This window comes from Drosophila busckii, chromosome 2R, assembly GCF_011750605.1.
Source record: "Drosophila busckii strain San Diego stock center, stock number 13000-0081.31 chromosome 2R, ASM1175060v1, whole genome shotgun sequence".
Taxonomy (NCBI): Eukaryota; Metazoa; Arthropoda; class Insecta; order Diptera; family Drosophilidae; genus Drosophila; species Drosophila busckii.
This window is the reverse complement of record NC_046605.1, coordinates 13,652,716-13,668,532: the sequence shown is the minus strand read 5'-3', so window position 1 is coordinate 13,668,532 and position 15,817 is coordinate 13,652,716. Positions and strand designations below refer to the sequence as shown.

The following is a 15,817-nucleotide window of genomic DNA, read 5'->3' as shown; positions in this document are numbered from 1 at the left end:
ACACACATACATTTACACACACATGCACACTCACACATGCCCTTTTGGCCTGACAAAGGACTTAGTCGAGTGGGTGAGCCTTGAATGGCGCTGGTCATTAGCAAAGTTGACTGCCGGCAACAACAACAATTGTCAGCTGCCACAGACTTACTCACACCAACAACAACAACAACATCAACAAGAACAACAACGGTAACAATAGTTGGTCAAGTCTCAGTTACAAGCTCAGGTGCTATGCAGACCCTTGCTGTATTTTATTTCGTTTTCATTTCTTCTGTCACATTCGGTCAGCAAGCGGCAACCCCCATTTAGGGGCGCGAGCAACAGCAACACAACAGCAACAACAATGACAACAACAACAGCAATTACAACCCTTGCAACCTGATCAGCTGTCGTTGTTGACTTACTGCCCACTGGCCTTTGCCGCTCGCTCGTCTCGAGTCTCAGCTCTTAATGCCTTGCGTTCTATTGTTTTTATTTATTACCGTTTTTGTTGTTGTTTTGTTCATGCGTGTCGTTGAGTTCATTATGGGCTTACGTCCTCTCAAGTGTCGGTTGCCTGTTGTAGGTGTTTATCGTGCTGTTAAATTGCTGCCAACAGCCAACAACAAGCTGTCTGTTAACAGAGCCCCAACGCACTCTCCCAAGCAAACTGTTAAAAGTGCTTGCGCTCTCGCTAAACAAGCGCAGGCGCTGTTAAATATTAAGCCGCAGTTTGAGTGGAGAGTGGAGAGAGTGGGCGTAGAGTTACCAGCGCTGTAAAAATAAACTAGAGTGCCTAGCAGCTTAAAATTAAATGTAAATATGCAAAGCTAAAAGTATAATTTATTTGTATAGATACTTTGTGAGAAAATATAAAAATGTATTAAGTTCAAACATTGTATTTTGTAAACGCTTTTGTCAACCCTATGAGTTCCTGCATTAGCTCCATGCTAGTCAATGCTTTGCATCTCTTTTTTGTTGAGTACGGATAATCAGTTAGCGGATAGTGTAGCCAAGGATTTGCCAGGCAGCGTAGCCTAAACTCTCTCGAAACTTGACTTTTTACCACACATACTACAGTCGCTCTCACGCTGTCTTGTTTTCGCTCGCTCTCTTGCTCTTTTGCATGCGTTTGTTGTTGAGTTTTTGTGAGTTGAAATCGGCAGTCACTTCGATAGACGCGCAGTAGTCTCCCGTCAATTAGAGTGTAAAAACGTAATCGCTGCGCTTCATACAAAACGGCTAAACGGTACGGCGCCGCCACAGAGACATCCTTTCGCAGGATACAACCAAAATAATACATATACACACACACATATAGACACACACTCACGCAGCAAATACGCTTGCAGCTACTTTTCGTCAAAACTTAACTAAATCAGACGCGCATTTCTCAACGACATCAACGCGTTTTGTCAAGTGTTAAGCGAATTTTAGGCTGCATATTAGTGTCTCTTAACGTGAGGGCAAATGTGCAATGTGAAGGACCAACTGCAGTCAAAGAGTGTGTGTGAGTGTGAGCGTGCGTGCGTGTGCGTGTGTGCTTTAAAGCCTTTCAGTGTGTTTGTGTGCCTGTGAGTTAATGTAAATACCACGAAAATCGCTGCCAAAAATAAAGCAGCCAAAAATCAACGACGTAGAAGAAGAAGCAGAAGTCGACGTCGTCGTCAACGAGCTGCTGCGTCCCTCTCGCACGCCCACGCCAACAACGTCAGCAAGCAAAAGGCAATACAAGTGAGTAGCAATTGTTGTTGTTTTGCTTGCAGAAACCGAGCGAAATGAAATAATGGAAATTTATGTTGGCCAAGCAAAGAGCGCGTTTTGAAGCACCACTTGAGTGTGTTGTGCGGTTGGGTGGCGGGCGTTACTTAAATGCATATAAGCTGTAATAAAGCATGCAAACATACATATATTGTAGCCATAACTGCAGTGACAGCCAACGTACAATACCCGGGACATTTCTCTTTGAGGCAGAATGCTGCTTGTCGTGCATTTTTCTATATAAATTTTACAGTCAGCTTTGGCTTTGATAACATACATAAATAAATACATACATATAAGTATATACCATGTATGTATTTGAATAAAAAGCAAGTGCCGCGGCTGCAGCCAAAATAAGCTAAGCTTACGCACACACGTCACGTCCCCCCAACACCCCACCAACACTCTCTTACTACAAGCACAAGCACACGCTCTCGCTCTCTCTCACTCACACACTCGCACGCCCACTCACTCACTCTCTGGCTGTGTAACTTGCCTGCTCGCTCAGTCAGCGTGTGGGCTGCTTTTGTTTTAGTCTTTGGCTTGAAAATTGCTTTTTGCTGCCGTTTGCAATGTCTTTGACAGCGCGCAAGTAATATGCGCACCTGTGAATTTGCCATAAATTAGGCCTCACACACACACATACACACAAGCATACACATACATATCTAAAGCTTGTAGGTGTGCATATCAAACGTTAAGAATTTAACAGCAAAAGCGCGCGCCAAACCTTGCGCCCTAACTATGTTTGTCTGTGTTAACGTCTCTGTTTGTTTGTATTTGTGTTTGTATCATTTCTTGGGTCGGTCGGTCGGTCAGTCTGTCATGCGTGAGTTGTACGCTCCCTTTAATTCCCGCTTGGCCTGACTGTCTGTCCTGTCTGCGTGTCCAGCTTGCTGAACTTTTATTTTTATTTTGTATTTTTTTTTTTTTTTTGTGTATATTTTGTGGCTTTGCCTTCCAATTGGCTCTCAACAGGGCTTTGCTCTATTTACCTTATAAAAACACAATTTATTGCTGCTTTAACGATTTTTCTTTTTGCGGCCATCGCTGTCGCTGCCGCAGCTACTGCGACTGCTATGTAGTTTTGTTTGTTTCAAGTTTTCTCTCTTTTCGCTCATTGACTTTGATGCTACTCGTTGTTTATTTTCCGTTGCTGTGCGTGTGTGCTTTTCTTATTGGCTTTCTGTATTAAGTTTTGCGTGACATCAACGAAAGCAAAAAAAAATGTATCATCCACACAGCCAGCAAAACAAAAACAAAAACTATACTCGGCATGGATTAAATATAATTTATGCTCGGCTTGCACTGCTGTCAGGCGAACTGGCCTTGTAACGGATTTAAATCAATAATATATACTATGCTATAGCGTGGAATAAAGTTTTTGCCTTTTATATGCAAGTGCTAGAGAATAAGCTGCTTGATTTTATGTATTAGTGATTGTAGCTTTTTTTATGACGAATGCTACACAGAGATAACAAAGCGAGCGCTAAGTTTGTGGCGCTCATTAGCTCAGCTTATAACTTCTGAGGTGCAGGAAATATAAGAGATAATAAGCAAACTGCTGCAAAAAGCGCTGCTAGCATTTACATTATAATAAATGATTTTTTAGAGAAGTTATCCCTTGCAGTATGCTATGTCTTTTGCCTTTGATTGGCTTAGAAATGTTATTCTTGGTTAACAGCTTATGTTAATGTAAAGCTAGGATCGATAGCTGAGCAGTATCGAGATTCTACGCTAGTGTGGAGAATGATCTAGAGAGTTCTTCAAGCACTTTTATTCTTTGAAATCTTGAACCATGATAATAAAATCATATTTCAATTTGCTTTGATTAGCTGTGCAGCTGTACGAGATTGTCTTATGTGCTTAGTTTTATTTTATATTTTTGTTATGCTGTAACATTAGCCACGTGTGAGTTTTGGTCACGTTGTGCACATAAAGAAAGTTCAAAGCAAAAAAACATTTATGAGTTTTCAACTGCCAGCACTCCACACACACACACACGCACACACACACACATACACACACAAACATAAAGCGTCTATTTTTTTGCTCAATCAACTTGAAGCACAAGCCAGAACTTTTTCTGGTCATAAGAAACTAATGCTAATCTGACTTGAGTGCTGGGTAATTTTTAAAATAACAATTTCGATAGCATACTTATAAGTTCTTAAGTGCTGTTGCTTGATATGTAATAAAGAATCTTAATTAACTTAACTAAATCAATGGCACTAAGTGCTAATTGGACACCAATTAGCTGCATAATTGAGTTGATCGACTTTTTTGGCGGCCAGAATGTCCAAGTGCTATTAATTCTGATGCTGCAGATGCTATGCCAATGTGTGGTACTAATTAGTTTTGGAAACTCAAAAGGAAAGCAGACCATAAAAAGCGGACAGTTTAAATCAGGCCACAAGCCACTTGGCACCTTTCAACACTTGGGCGCCCGCCTTTGCTACTTAGACGCAAGCACAAGCCTGAGCAGCCAAATGAGCGCACGTTTGCCTGAATAATGAGTTTTTAGCTCTGCCACTCCTCTGATGGGTACTATATATATATAACTTCAACTTGAACGCAGCTATAGCTCTGGCCTGGTTAAACGTATGCATTTTTGGCTTGGCGACAGCCTTCAACATTTTTGCTGGCCATTCAAAGGCGTCGTACCGGAAAGAAATGCCATTAAAAACGCAATAAAAATGCAAAAAAAAAAAACCAGTTAACAACAACAACAAAAGCTGAAATGAAAGAAAAACGAACAAAAATACAACGTAGAGAGTGCGCAAAAAGCGTATAAAGGAATAGTACACACATTCATATATATATAAATGTGTGTGTGTGTGTAAAATGGTAGTATGTCAACTTCTATATATGTATAGCTGAGAGTTTCTGTGTGTCTGCGGGCATAAGTGTGCGTGTTTAAGGCCTCACAGCACCAAATAGCCAAGGTGGAAAAATCGATATAAATGAATGTGGCAACATTTGGTTGGTGGGTGGGCATATTTTTCGGGGTCCCTCGACTCTCGGGGCAGCCCAAAACTCGAGACAGTACAAATGGCAAATGGTTTTTGGCCTACCAAGCGTCCAACTTGCAAAACTTTTGCACGCACAACCAACCACAACACTCAAAGCGCACACACACAAACTCACGCACAAACGCATACTGAAGACCTGCGGGCCGAGTCAGCGGCAGCCGCCGCGATTTTAAGCGCTGCCATACAAATGTTGATATAAAAATAAAGCAACAAAAGTAACAACAGGCTGTGGAGATAAATTTCGCAGTGATTGCCTTTAAAATACCTTAGAAATAGAAATGTATAAAAGGGGATTTAGGTCAGTGAATAATGAATAAAGTTTAAGCACAATTGCAAATAATATATTCTATATTTTTATGCTAAGCATTAACTAATGATTCAATTATTATTATATCCATAATTGGTGAATAATTACAATTAAAATCAGGTTTATAAATGCCTCGCATTATTGGTATATGAATAGAAATAATTTAAACACTTTACAACATTATTTTGAATAAACAATCCTTCGAAAGCTTTGCTTATAAATACGTATAAGAAAAATAAAATCTGTTTATACATATACAAAAAACTTAATGAATAGTTATATTCGAAATTATAGGTTGTGCTAGTTTAAAATTCAATATCAAAAGCGAAACGCCTGAAGTCATTCAAACACTTATTGACATTTTCCATATAGTATACTCGCAATTAAATTTTCAGCAGGCCCACAGCACGATAAAGAACCTAGCAATTCAACGTGCATGCAATATTATTCGCATACAGGGTATATATAATATATATGTATATATAATAACAACAACAGCAACAAATCGTAGCAATGAGAGGCAAGTTTTCATGCTGTGGCTGCAATTTTTGCCCCAGTAAGCAGGCTACATATATTTCAAGCACGGGTTAAGTGCCGCAGTGTGAGTGTGTGTAGCTTATACATATATATATATATGTGTGTGTGTGTGTGTGTGTGTGTGTGTGTGTGTGTAAGAGTGTCTTATGTTGTACGTGTATTTGTCTGTGACTCGGCTTTACACGCATTTCAATTTTTTTCGCATTTTACGCTTCTGTTTTTTCTTTTTTTTTGGCGTCTTAGACATTTGACATTTCAATTTCAGAATTGACAACAAATCGAATGAAATCGGAGCTGCAAGTTCATTTTCTTGCTTTTAATTCTTATGCCAAATTGTTGTATTGATTTCTAATTACAAGCACATAACGAGCGCCCACTTATAAGCAAAGGCTATGCCAAAGACTGTGGCAAGGGTTTGCGGCGTGAGTTGCAAGTATATGGATTTAGAGGAGTGGCGGCTCAGTCAAGCAAATAGCATCAAATTTTATGAGCTGAGCGGGTGCGCGGGTGCACATTGTCTACTATTTGTTGTGGTGGCACGTTGCCATGGCGGCGTTTATTGATTTTAATTTTACCAACAGGCTGGCTGGCTGCCAGGCAGGCGAGCAGGCAGGCAGGCAGGTAACATCAGCCAACAGCCATCAGCCATCATGGCATCAGCCATGAATCATGTTGTGTGGGGTTCGGGTCTGTGTGTGCGAGTGTTGCGTGTTTAGCAATTTCTGGTCATATTATAATGACCACTTGATTTGACTATGAGCCTTAACCTATGCATATATGTATGTGTGTGTGTGTGCTTGTGTTTGTGTGTGTGCCCTTCGCTTTACTAATTGTTTGCCTTTGTGTACTTATCAACAGGAATCCAACAGTCGCAGTGGCAACGTCAAGACGCATGTACGCTCCTTGCTTAATGCTGCCAGCTGGCCGTAGTCGTCTAAAGCGTGCACATGATCGTGTGAACTAAACAGTGCTCAACACACACTCAACATACAGTTTAGTTTTCTATCTGCAAACACCAGCAGAAGAAGCAGCGGCTAAAGTATACAGCAAACATACAAAAAAAATAAACGAAATGTCAACTTCAAAGCAGCCACAGCGACAACGCCTGCAGCAACAGCAGGAGCAGCATCAGCAGTCGGCACATCAAAGGCTCTATGGGCATTGCTATGGTCATGGATTTGTGTGGTTGCTGTTGCTATCATTGCTGGGTCATCAGCATTTCGTCGTTGCTAGTGTCAGTACAATTGTGGAGCAGGAGGAGGCGGCTTTCCAAGGTGCGTATGACAAGCTCGAATTTGCTGTTAATTCAAAACAGACATGCACTGTGGGTAAATGCATGTAAATAAGAAAATACCAACTAGAACGAATATAGATAAAAATCTGTATTTTAATATTAATTCAAATAAAAACTTATAAATAATTTAAGCAGACCAAATACCAAATGCCTCAGAAATCTTTAGAGATTTACTCTGAAATCTCTAAAATAAAATCGAATAGCTTGGAGTATTAAGTTATTGCTTTAAAGAGCGAGAATTAATAAAGTATTGCATCTAAAAAAATCTGTGGTAGCTCAAAAGCTAATTTAGGGTTAGTTTAAGGTTCTGTTGCACCCAAGTATATAAAAAATTGAATATGCCTAAAGTTCATAGCTTGACACACTGTGCCTGACAGCAAGGTGTCTAATTGTGCAGAAATTTGCTGAAATTTTGGAAAATTTGAGCTTTGACATGTCAATAAATGAAGTGGGCGACCCACTACAGTTAGGCACTCCATGTCTGTCTGTTCGTCTCGCTGTCTGTGGGCCTGGCTGGCTGGCTCTACGTCGAACTGCTTTTGGCTTTGACATTAATGAGCGACTTAATTATGCACTGCACACACACACACACACACAGGCATACGCACACATACATAGACCCTGCACTTAAGTGTGCTAGCTGTATGTGTGCGTGTGTCTGTATGTGTGTGGGTTTGCTTGTTAGCTTGTGTGTGTAAATCATATTGATTATGCAATGTTTTTGTCAAATTTTCTGGCATTTTCGGTTGAAAAATTGCAGCGTCCCTTGTTTGTGCTACGTTTGCTGTTGCTGACACTTCGATTTCAATTGCATGCAATGCAATATGCGATTTTTCAATTTCAATTTGAATACGCAACGACATTTCGTATCGTTCAGGCTACATCAACGACAGCAGCAGCAGCAAATACAACGTGTGTGTGTGCTTGTGTGTGTGTGTGTGTGGTAGTATGCAAATGTGCTGAGTGTCCAGTGCATTTTAATCGGCTTCACACAGTTTGCTTAATCAACTAGCAACCACACGAAAGCCACCCACAGACATATGGCAAGTGCTTGTTTGATCTGTGCATGTGTGTGTGTGTGCGACTTGATAGCTCTCAAAGTATATATGTGTGTGTGTGTGTCGTCTCATGCGTGTTCTATTTAATACAATGAAGCCCAAATGTAGTTCGCCTCATGACGTAAGGCGCTACTTAGCACAACTGGGCGTATGCGTAATCTGACTTTTGCTACTTGAAATATATAAATAAAAACAGGCCGAGCCTACCTGTGTGCACCACTGTGTGCTCAAGTGTGGATCAAAGCAACAAACACACACAGGCATATACAAGTGCCTAACATTTTTAGGCCAGCAAAAGTATTAGCCAAGTAGCAGCATTAGGCACTTTACTGACGCGCATAAGTATGCTATACATTTGTTGGATTTAAATGAAGCCAAAGCAATAGGAAAATTAAATTCTAGCACAAAGCTCTAAAATATATTTTATAATAGTTGTAAAATTTCACATAAATTGTTTCATTGCGCATTCTCTGCTCGTTTATCATTTGACATGCGGCGCAACATTTGTAGTCAGACTTAAACTCCAGCTACATTTTATACAAATGTTGCTCTTGGTTAGGCTTGGTTTTCAAATGTGTGGCCAGTAAATTACGTACATGACTGTGTGTGCGTATGTTGTAAGTCACTAAAGCTCATTAGAATTTATGGCGCACACGTTGGTCACACCCAGGCCAAACAACAGTTGTAATGCCAGCCAGACAAACAGTAGTTATGGCCTTAAAACAGGCACAGAGAGAGCAGCGAGGGACAGAGACAGATCAAGTTGAAAAGAACACAGCTGTGTCACGCACAGCTCAACGAAAATTATGAACTTTAGGCGCAACATTTAAATAACATTGGGACGCAGTAAATTTAACTAAAATTACGATTATTGTTTTTAATATGAATTTATGCACATGTACACAGGTCACTGCGGTCACACGAGCCCCTGCGAGCAGCTCTGCTATGAGATACACGATGGCATGTACGAATGCGATTGCATTGAGGGCTATGAACTGAACAAGAACGGTTACAGCTGTCAAGGTGCGTTTGATATATGTGCTGGCACCAGCAAAGGTGTCTGGCCAGATTGAGTTGTGCACTTTAATTAAGAAAGTGAAATTGAGCACAGCTCTGGCTTGTGATTTGCTGTTTGTATCTAATTTCGCTTTCTTAACTTTTGCAGTTATAAACACCACAAGCAGCGGCGGCAATGGAGGCGGCAAGTCGGATGAGGATGTGCTATATCAGAAGGGCGCCTCCTTTAGCGCCAAGCTTGCCAATGAGGGTCCTGACTCTGATGCCAAGTCGCTTTATGCCGCCGAACAGGACTTGGAAGCAGACGCGGACCTAGGCAGCGATAGTTATGACTACAACGATGAGCAGCAGCAGCGGCAACAGCAGCAGCAAGAGAAGCAACAACAAAATGTCAATTCAAATGATTATTACATATCAGCGGAGAGCATTAATTTCAATTCGGAGAACGATAATCAAGAGCTGTATGGCACAGATTTTAAGGTAGCTGCCAGTGACAGCAGCAGCAAAAACAACATCAGCAGCACAACATCAACGACAACAACAACAACAACCACGCCCAAATCAGCGCAACGTCAAGTTATCGACTATGCTGAAACGGATATGGATGCTGCTGCTGCTGGTGGTGGTGGTGATGACGATGATGATGTGGATGAGTATTATAGCTATAAATCGGACATGTCTATCTACGACGATGTCAATAATAATCAATTAAACTTAAGACGCAACAGCAACAGCAATATACAAACATATCAGCAGACAAGCAACAACAATAACAACAACAACAACAACAACAACAACAAGTCTAATAAGCACAACAACAGCAACAAAGTCGTTATGCATATCAATAATAAAATTGCTGCCAAAAGCAACATATCAGCAGTTCTAGCAAATATTCCTGTTAACACTGAGAGCAGCAGCGACAGCAGGTGAGTGACAAAAGCTTTTAGCTTGGCATAAGCCGTCAGTACACTCAGCAAAATACTATAATTGCCTAATTGAGCTGCAACATTCCTCTCCACAAGCAAAATTATATTGTTGCCAACAACAACTGCTAGCAACTTTAATTTTTGATTCCAAATCAATATATGTTTTCACTTTAATTTTCGTTCTTGCTTGTAAATTGACAACAAAGGAAGAGTTTTAATTTAATTGGAATTACAAGATTCTAGTTTCAGTGACCAGCCAGAATAAAAAAACAACAAACTTAGTTGGAAATAATAAATCCTGTTTACCTTTTTTGAAGTCCATGATAACATTTTCGTTAACTTTATATTATGCAGGCTGCTTACATAACAAGCTACAGCTAGTTAGTTAGTTAGTTAACGCTCACATGTTAATCGACTGATTATCGATAGTCTTAAGAATGTTAGCTATGCTCGATAGATTCAAGAATAAAGTAAAGTTAGCGAAAAGATAGAATTGAAGCAACAACAGAATCTAATTTTAATTTTATTTAGCTTTAGTTGAAGAGTATTTGATTCCTAACGAATGACGTTTGTATAAACGTATAAGCTAGAATAAGTAAGGTAGCTCAATTCACTGATTGGGTGTTCGTAAATTAAAGCTAGTAATCAATCAATTTGGATATAAAATGTTGTATTTTTACTTTTCACCACAGTTCGCCGCCTTGCAATCTGGAATGCGGCACCGAGGGTATTTGTGCCTTGGATGCCACACCAGCGAGTGTGCGCTGCCTTTGCCCCTTTGGCAAAACCGGCAATGGCTGCCAAGAAGGTAACTGTCTACAGGTGTTTGTATGCGTGTGTGTGTGTGCTATAAACTAATACCTAATTCTGCTTTGTAGATATTAAAGCGCACGTGCCACGCTTTGCTAAGCGCTCGTGGCTTGCATTTGCGGCACTGCATGGCGCCTATAAGCATGTGCAGCTGCGACTTGAATTCCGTCCAGAATCCTTCGATGGCATCATATTGTTGAGCGGCGAACGTGATGATCTTACCGGCGATTTCATGGCATTGCTATTGAACAAGGGCTTTGTGGAGTTTTGGTTCGATTGCGGCTCCGGCGTGGGCAGCGTGCGCTCCAGGGAGACCATAATGCTTAACGAATGGAATTCGGTGATTATTTATAGGCATCGCTGGGATGCCTGGCTGGTGCTTAATCATGGCACCAAAGTCCAGGGTAGATCCAATGTAAGTTTTCAAACGCATTACGCATACGCAGTGTGTGAAAGTTTTCTTTACATTTTGCAGGGTTTGTTCTCACGCATCACTTTTCGTGAGCCTGTCTTTTTGGGCGGCATTGGCAACATTACGGGCTTGGCTAAGCGTTTGCCTCTGGCTGAAGGTTTTGCCGGCTGCATTCGTCGCTTTGTGGCCAATGAGCATGATTATAAATTTACAGAGCATCCGTTGGGCGATGTCATTAATGGCTTTGATATACGTACGTGCTTTGATATATATTCGCTGCTTGAACAATTATTATTTCAACTTTTACTAATTTAGAGGACTGCTCCACGGACAAGTGCGTGCGTTATCCTTGCCAACATGGCGGCAAGTGCCTGCCCACAGATGAGGGCGCTGTTTGTCTATGTCCCATTGGCTTTGTGGGTGATCTATGCGAAATACGCATGGACCTGCAGGTAATTCAAAGTTGTTTAACTGTGAAATAGTTTCGTGCATTAAAATTGTTTTATTTTTAAACAGGTGCCCGCTTTTAATGGCTCCTCATTTTTGCGCTATGCGCCGCTGGGCGACAGCGCGCTCATCTGGTTGGAGCTCAAGGTTATACTAAAGCCGGAGCAGCTGGATGGCTTGATACTTTACTCGGGTCCAGAGCAACGCGGTGATTTTATTGCTTTATATTTGCACAATGGTTTTGTGGAGTTTGCATTTGATTTGGGCAGTGGTCCAGCTGCTGTGCGGTAGGTTTTGTTGATTTTGATTATCATTAGTAATTTGTCTTAAATACTTTGTTTGCAGGAGTGAGCATGCTCTAAGTTTGGGTCAATGGCACACCATAAAGATCTCACGCACTGCCAGATTAGCGGTGCTTAAGGTAAGCAAGCGGCTAGAGAATTGAGAAATTTATTAAATTTATTACGTAACAGCTTGATCAACATCAGGAGGTCATGACCATTTCAACGAATGGCTTTTGGCACTTGTCGCTGGCGCAGAATCTTTTTGTGGGCGGTGTCAATCATGTGGACCGCTTGCCATTGGATCTCAAGTACAAGTCCTTCTTTGTGGGCTGCATACAGCGCGTAAGTGTGACAGGCATCGACAGGCAATAAGCAAGTTCAAGTTATAACAATGGATTTTACCTTCCCAGATTGACATCAATGGGCACTCGTTGGGCATTGTGTCTGAGGCTTTGGGTGGCAGTAATATCGCCAATTGTCCGCATGCCTGTGTGGCGCGTCCTTGCGGCCCATTGGCGGAGTGTGTGCCGCAAATGGAGAGCTACGAGTGTCGTTGCAGCATACACAACGAGCGCTGCAACAAGGCGGCCGAAGTGCCACCCGAGCAGCTGCCCAAGCTGAGCAAACAACACAAAGCCATTGACTTGGCTAAGAAGCCGTTGCATGTGCATAAGAAGCATGCCACAAAGCACAAGAGTCTACACAAGCAGCAGCAGCACACTACAGCAACGGCGACAACAACAGCTGCCACCACCATCAGCAGCAGCAGCAGCAGCAGCAGCACAACAACAGCAACAACTTCAACTACAACAACAACGACAAGCACAGCCAAGCCGGAAATCGAAGATGATATCATATTTCGGTTTGTGCATGAGAAGCAGACAGCTCCTAGTCCCCCCATCGCTGCTGCTTTGCCTGCACCGCGTCTGAAAAGCCACATAAGCAAGCATGAGCATCATCAGAAACCGAATGTGTTTGCCCACAAGCTCAGCCGGCTGCCCACGCACTATGAAAGTTTTCAGACAAATCCGGATAGCGATATACTTACCTTTGACGATAACAATGATTGGGTGGCCAGTCTGCAGCAGCAGGAGCAAGAGCAAGAATATGCTGATGCCGCTGCCAGTCAAGTGGCCAACTATGCAGAAGCTGATGCAGATGCGGATGCGGATGCAGATGGCGATGCCGATGCGGATGCCAATGCTTTTGTCTTTGATGAATCACTGTTCGATGACACTGACGGCACTGAGGACTATCAGCGCAAACAGCTTGCGCAGGATATGCAGCGTATTATGTCCAACACCCACGCACACGCCCAGCATCAAAACCAAAAGCAAACACCAGCACCGCAATACGGCGACGACTACATCGATGATGAGCTACTGACACCCGTGCTGAAATCAGCGCCAGCTTTAGTGCTGCCCGCAAGCACACCCCAAACCCATACGGACTGGAGTCTTTTGAAGAAATTTGATTTGTCCGCCGAGCATCAGACGCAGGTGCAAAGCGTGCGCAAGAATTTTGGCGCGTGCTTTGCCGGCACGGACAGTTATTTCCATTACAACGATGCGGAGACCATGAACCAGGTCATCAGCTACAACATTGACTTAAACTTGCGCATTAAAACGCATTCAGAGAACGGCATTATATTGTGGACAGGACGTCAGGGCACCACAGAGCAGCATGATGATTATTTGTCGTTGGGTATTGAAAATGGGTAAGTTAACATAAGTTAAACGCCACTTGCTGTTAAGTCTCTGTTACTTAACACAACATGCACGACATAACAGTTATCGATCGAATCTACATTTGCTCTGTGTGCTTTTATTTTCTGTTATAGATATTTACATTTTCGCTATGATCTGGGCGCTGGTGAGCTGGATATACGCTTCAATGGCACCAAAGTCAGCGATGGGCTATGGCATCGCGTTAGAGCAATCAGGTATAATTTAAATGCTAATTGCTTATGAGTTTATTTTAACAATATATAAATTTACAGAAACTCCCAAGAGGGCTATCTGGAGGTGGATGGACGCAAAACATTAACGCTGCGTGCGCCCGGCAAGCTGCGGCAACTGAACACCGACACTGGTCTCTATGTGGGTAAGTACATTAGCGCTAAACGACTCTTAAATATAAATTATATATATGCTAATGTATATACATTTTTTTGTAGGTGGCATGCCCGATGTATCGTATTTTACACATCAGCGCTATTTTAGCGGCATTATTGGCTGCATATCGGAAATAGTTTTGGCTGGCGAAAAGCTTAACTTTGATCCCAACACGCTGGGCACGGCTCACAACGTTGAAACAGGATTACTATGAACACTGCTACTGCACTAACGCCTCAAGACTTTTATATAAAACCAAAAAAAAAAAAAATAGTTTAAATGTTATGTTTTTATTTGATTATACAACAAAAAACGAACAAAAATCTAAAAAAAAAAAAACTACTTTACCTTTTATGTTTTTGTACAAAGACGCTTTTAAAAGAAAACACGTAAATGAAATCAATTTTGAGACGGTACGGGGAATTTTTTTACGCCAAGAGAGATGAAAATGAAACTAAGTAACTCATACTACATATTATATACAAAACAAACATATTGAGTGTATACAAATGCATATATAGATATATACATACGAAAGGCATGCTTCAAATAGCCTGTGACTGTCAATACTATCAGAACGGATTAGTTTATATATAACTTTAGCAAAGATTTATAAAGAAAAAACAAAACAAGCGATTTAACTGAAAAAACAAAACAAAAACGAAATTAAGAAATGTTTGCAGAATGTGCACAATGTTTTATGTCCATTAGAAAGTTGAAATGCTTCCATCTGTTTTTTTTTCGAACGCTTTATATTTAAATAAACATTACGCTTTATGTGCAGAGCTGCCACATTTTTGTAAGACACACACATACACAACTAAACACACACACACACACGCAAGAAAATGCATATTGGCATTACTTTCATTTTTCGCATTGCCAGTACCTTAAAGAAAATAACTATAACTGTACATTCTGTACTTAATGATTAAATACTTAACACTTCCTGGAAGTTCTATTAACAAAAGACAACAACATGAACAACAAATACAAAAGTTAGTTGCGAAATGAGAAACATATTTAAATGGTAAGTTATTGAATGTGTAGCGTGTAATAGCTTGTAAGTTAAGATACACACAAATACACAAACTCTTGTCATTTACACCTGCCTGCCTAATTAAACTTTTGTATACACTACTTTACACATACAAACAAACACATGGAACACGCGCTGAAACAGAATTGAAACATGTGAGCGATTTTTAACAATTTATATTATGGATGTAAACCTAGCAGCAGCAGCAACAACAAACAAACAGCAACTAGCGAAAAGACAAAAACCAACAAACAACTTAAGCAATTAAACAATCCCATAGCGAAATTTTTAAGAAGCTAACAAACATAAAAGCATAACAAAACAACTAACTTAGCCTGTTGAAAACAAATGTAAAACGAAACGATTAAAGAGCAAATTTGTATTCATCTTATGACTATGATTTTGTAGCTTAATGATAACATCTATGTACGTAGCTATATATATATATATATAAAGATAATATACATATGCGTAATTATATATATAAAAATATGAGAAACTATAGCGAAAGAAAAGCGAAAGCGAATGCTAAGAAAAACCAAATATAATTAAAAAACATACATACATAATGAAATCACAACCACCAATCAGTGTAAAACTAAATTAAACAGACATTCAATGTAGCTTATTTATAAACATATGGAGAAAGTAATGCATTGAGACAATTTAATTTCGTACATTGGTTTGCAGAAAATAAATAAAGAAAATGTTTCTAAAAAAATCAAATGTGTTTCATTGCAAATTCAAAATGTTATTGGGCGCGTAAAATGTTGTGGATGCACAGTACTGTCACTTCT

General features: G+C 40.6%; 1 protein-coding gene across 1 annotated transcript; it reads left to right on the top strand.

The window, feature by feature from the left end:
* The first annotated feature begins 1,225 nt into the window (after window positions 1-1,225).
* On the top strand, window positions 1,226-14,280 carry LOC108597202. Its single transcript, XM_017983640.2, has 15 exons — window positions 1,226-1,716; window positions 6,478-6,893; window positions 8,878-8,994; window positions 9,137-9,914; window positions 10,607-10,722; window positions 10,793-11,139; window positions 11,200-11,389; window positions 11,452-11,588; window positions 11,653-11,870; window positions 11,929-12,004; window positions 12,057-12,209; window positions 12,278-13,584; window positions 13,708-13,809; window positions 13,867-13,970; window positions 14,044-14,280. Exons 2-15 carry the CDS (start codon window positions 6,692-6,694, stop codon window positions 14,193-14,195), a joined length of 3,999 nt encoding a protein of 1,332 aa, XP_017839129.1. The 5' UTR covers window positions 1,226-1,716; window positions 6,478-6,691; the 3' UTR covers window positions 14,196-14,280.
* Window positions 14,281-15,817: the final 1,537 nt, after the last annotated feature.

Coding starts and splice junctions, on each gene's coding strand:
- LOC108597202 (XM_017983640.2), top strand. CDS start 6,692: ATGTCAACTTCAAAGCAGCCACAGCGACAACGCCTGCAGCAACAGCAG. Junction 10,723..10,792: donor CGGCAATGGCTGCCAAGAAG/GTAACTGTCTAC, acceptor TCTGCTTTGTAG/ATATTAAAGCGCACGTGCCA. Junction 11,589..11,652: donor AAATACGCATGGACCTGCAG/GTAATTCAAAGT, acceptor ATTTTTAAACAG/GTGCCCGCTTTTAATGGCTC.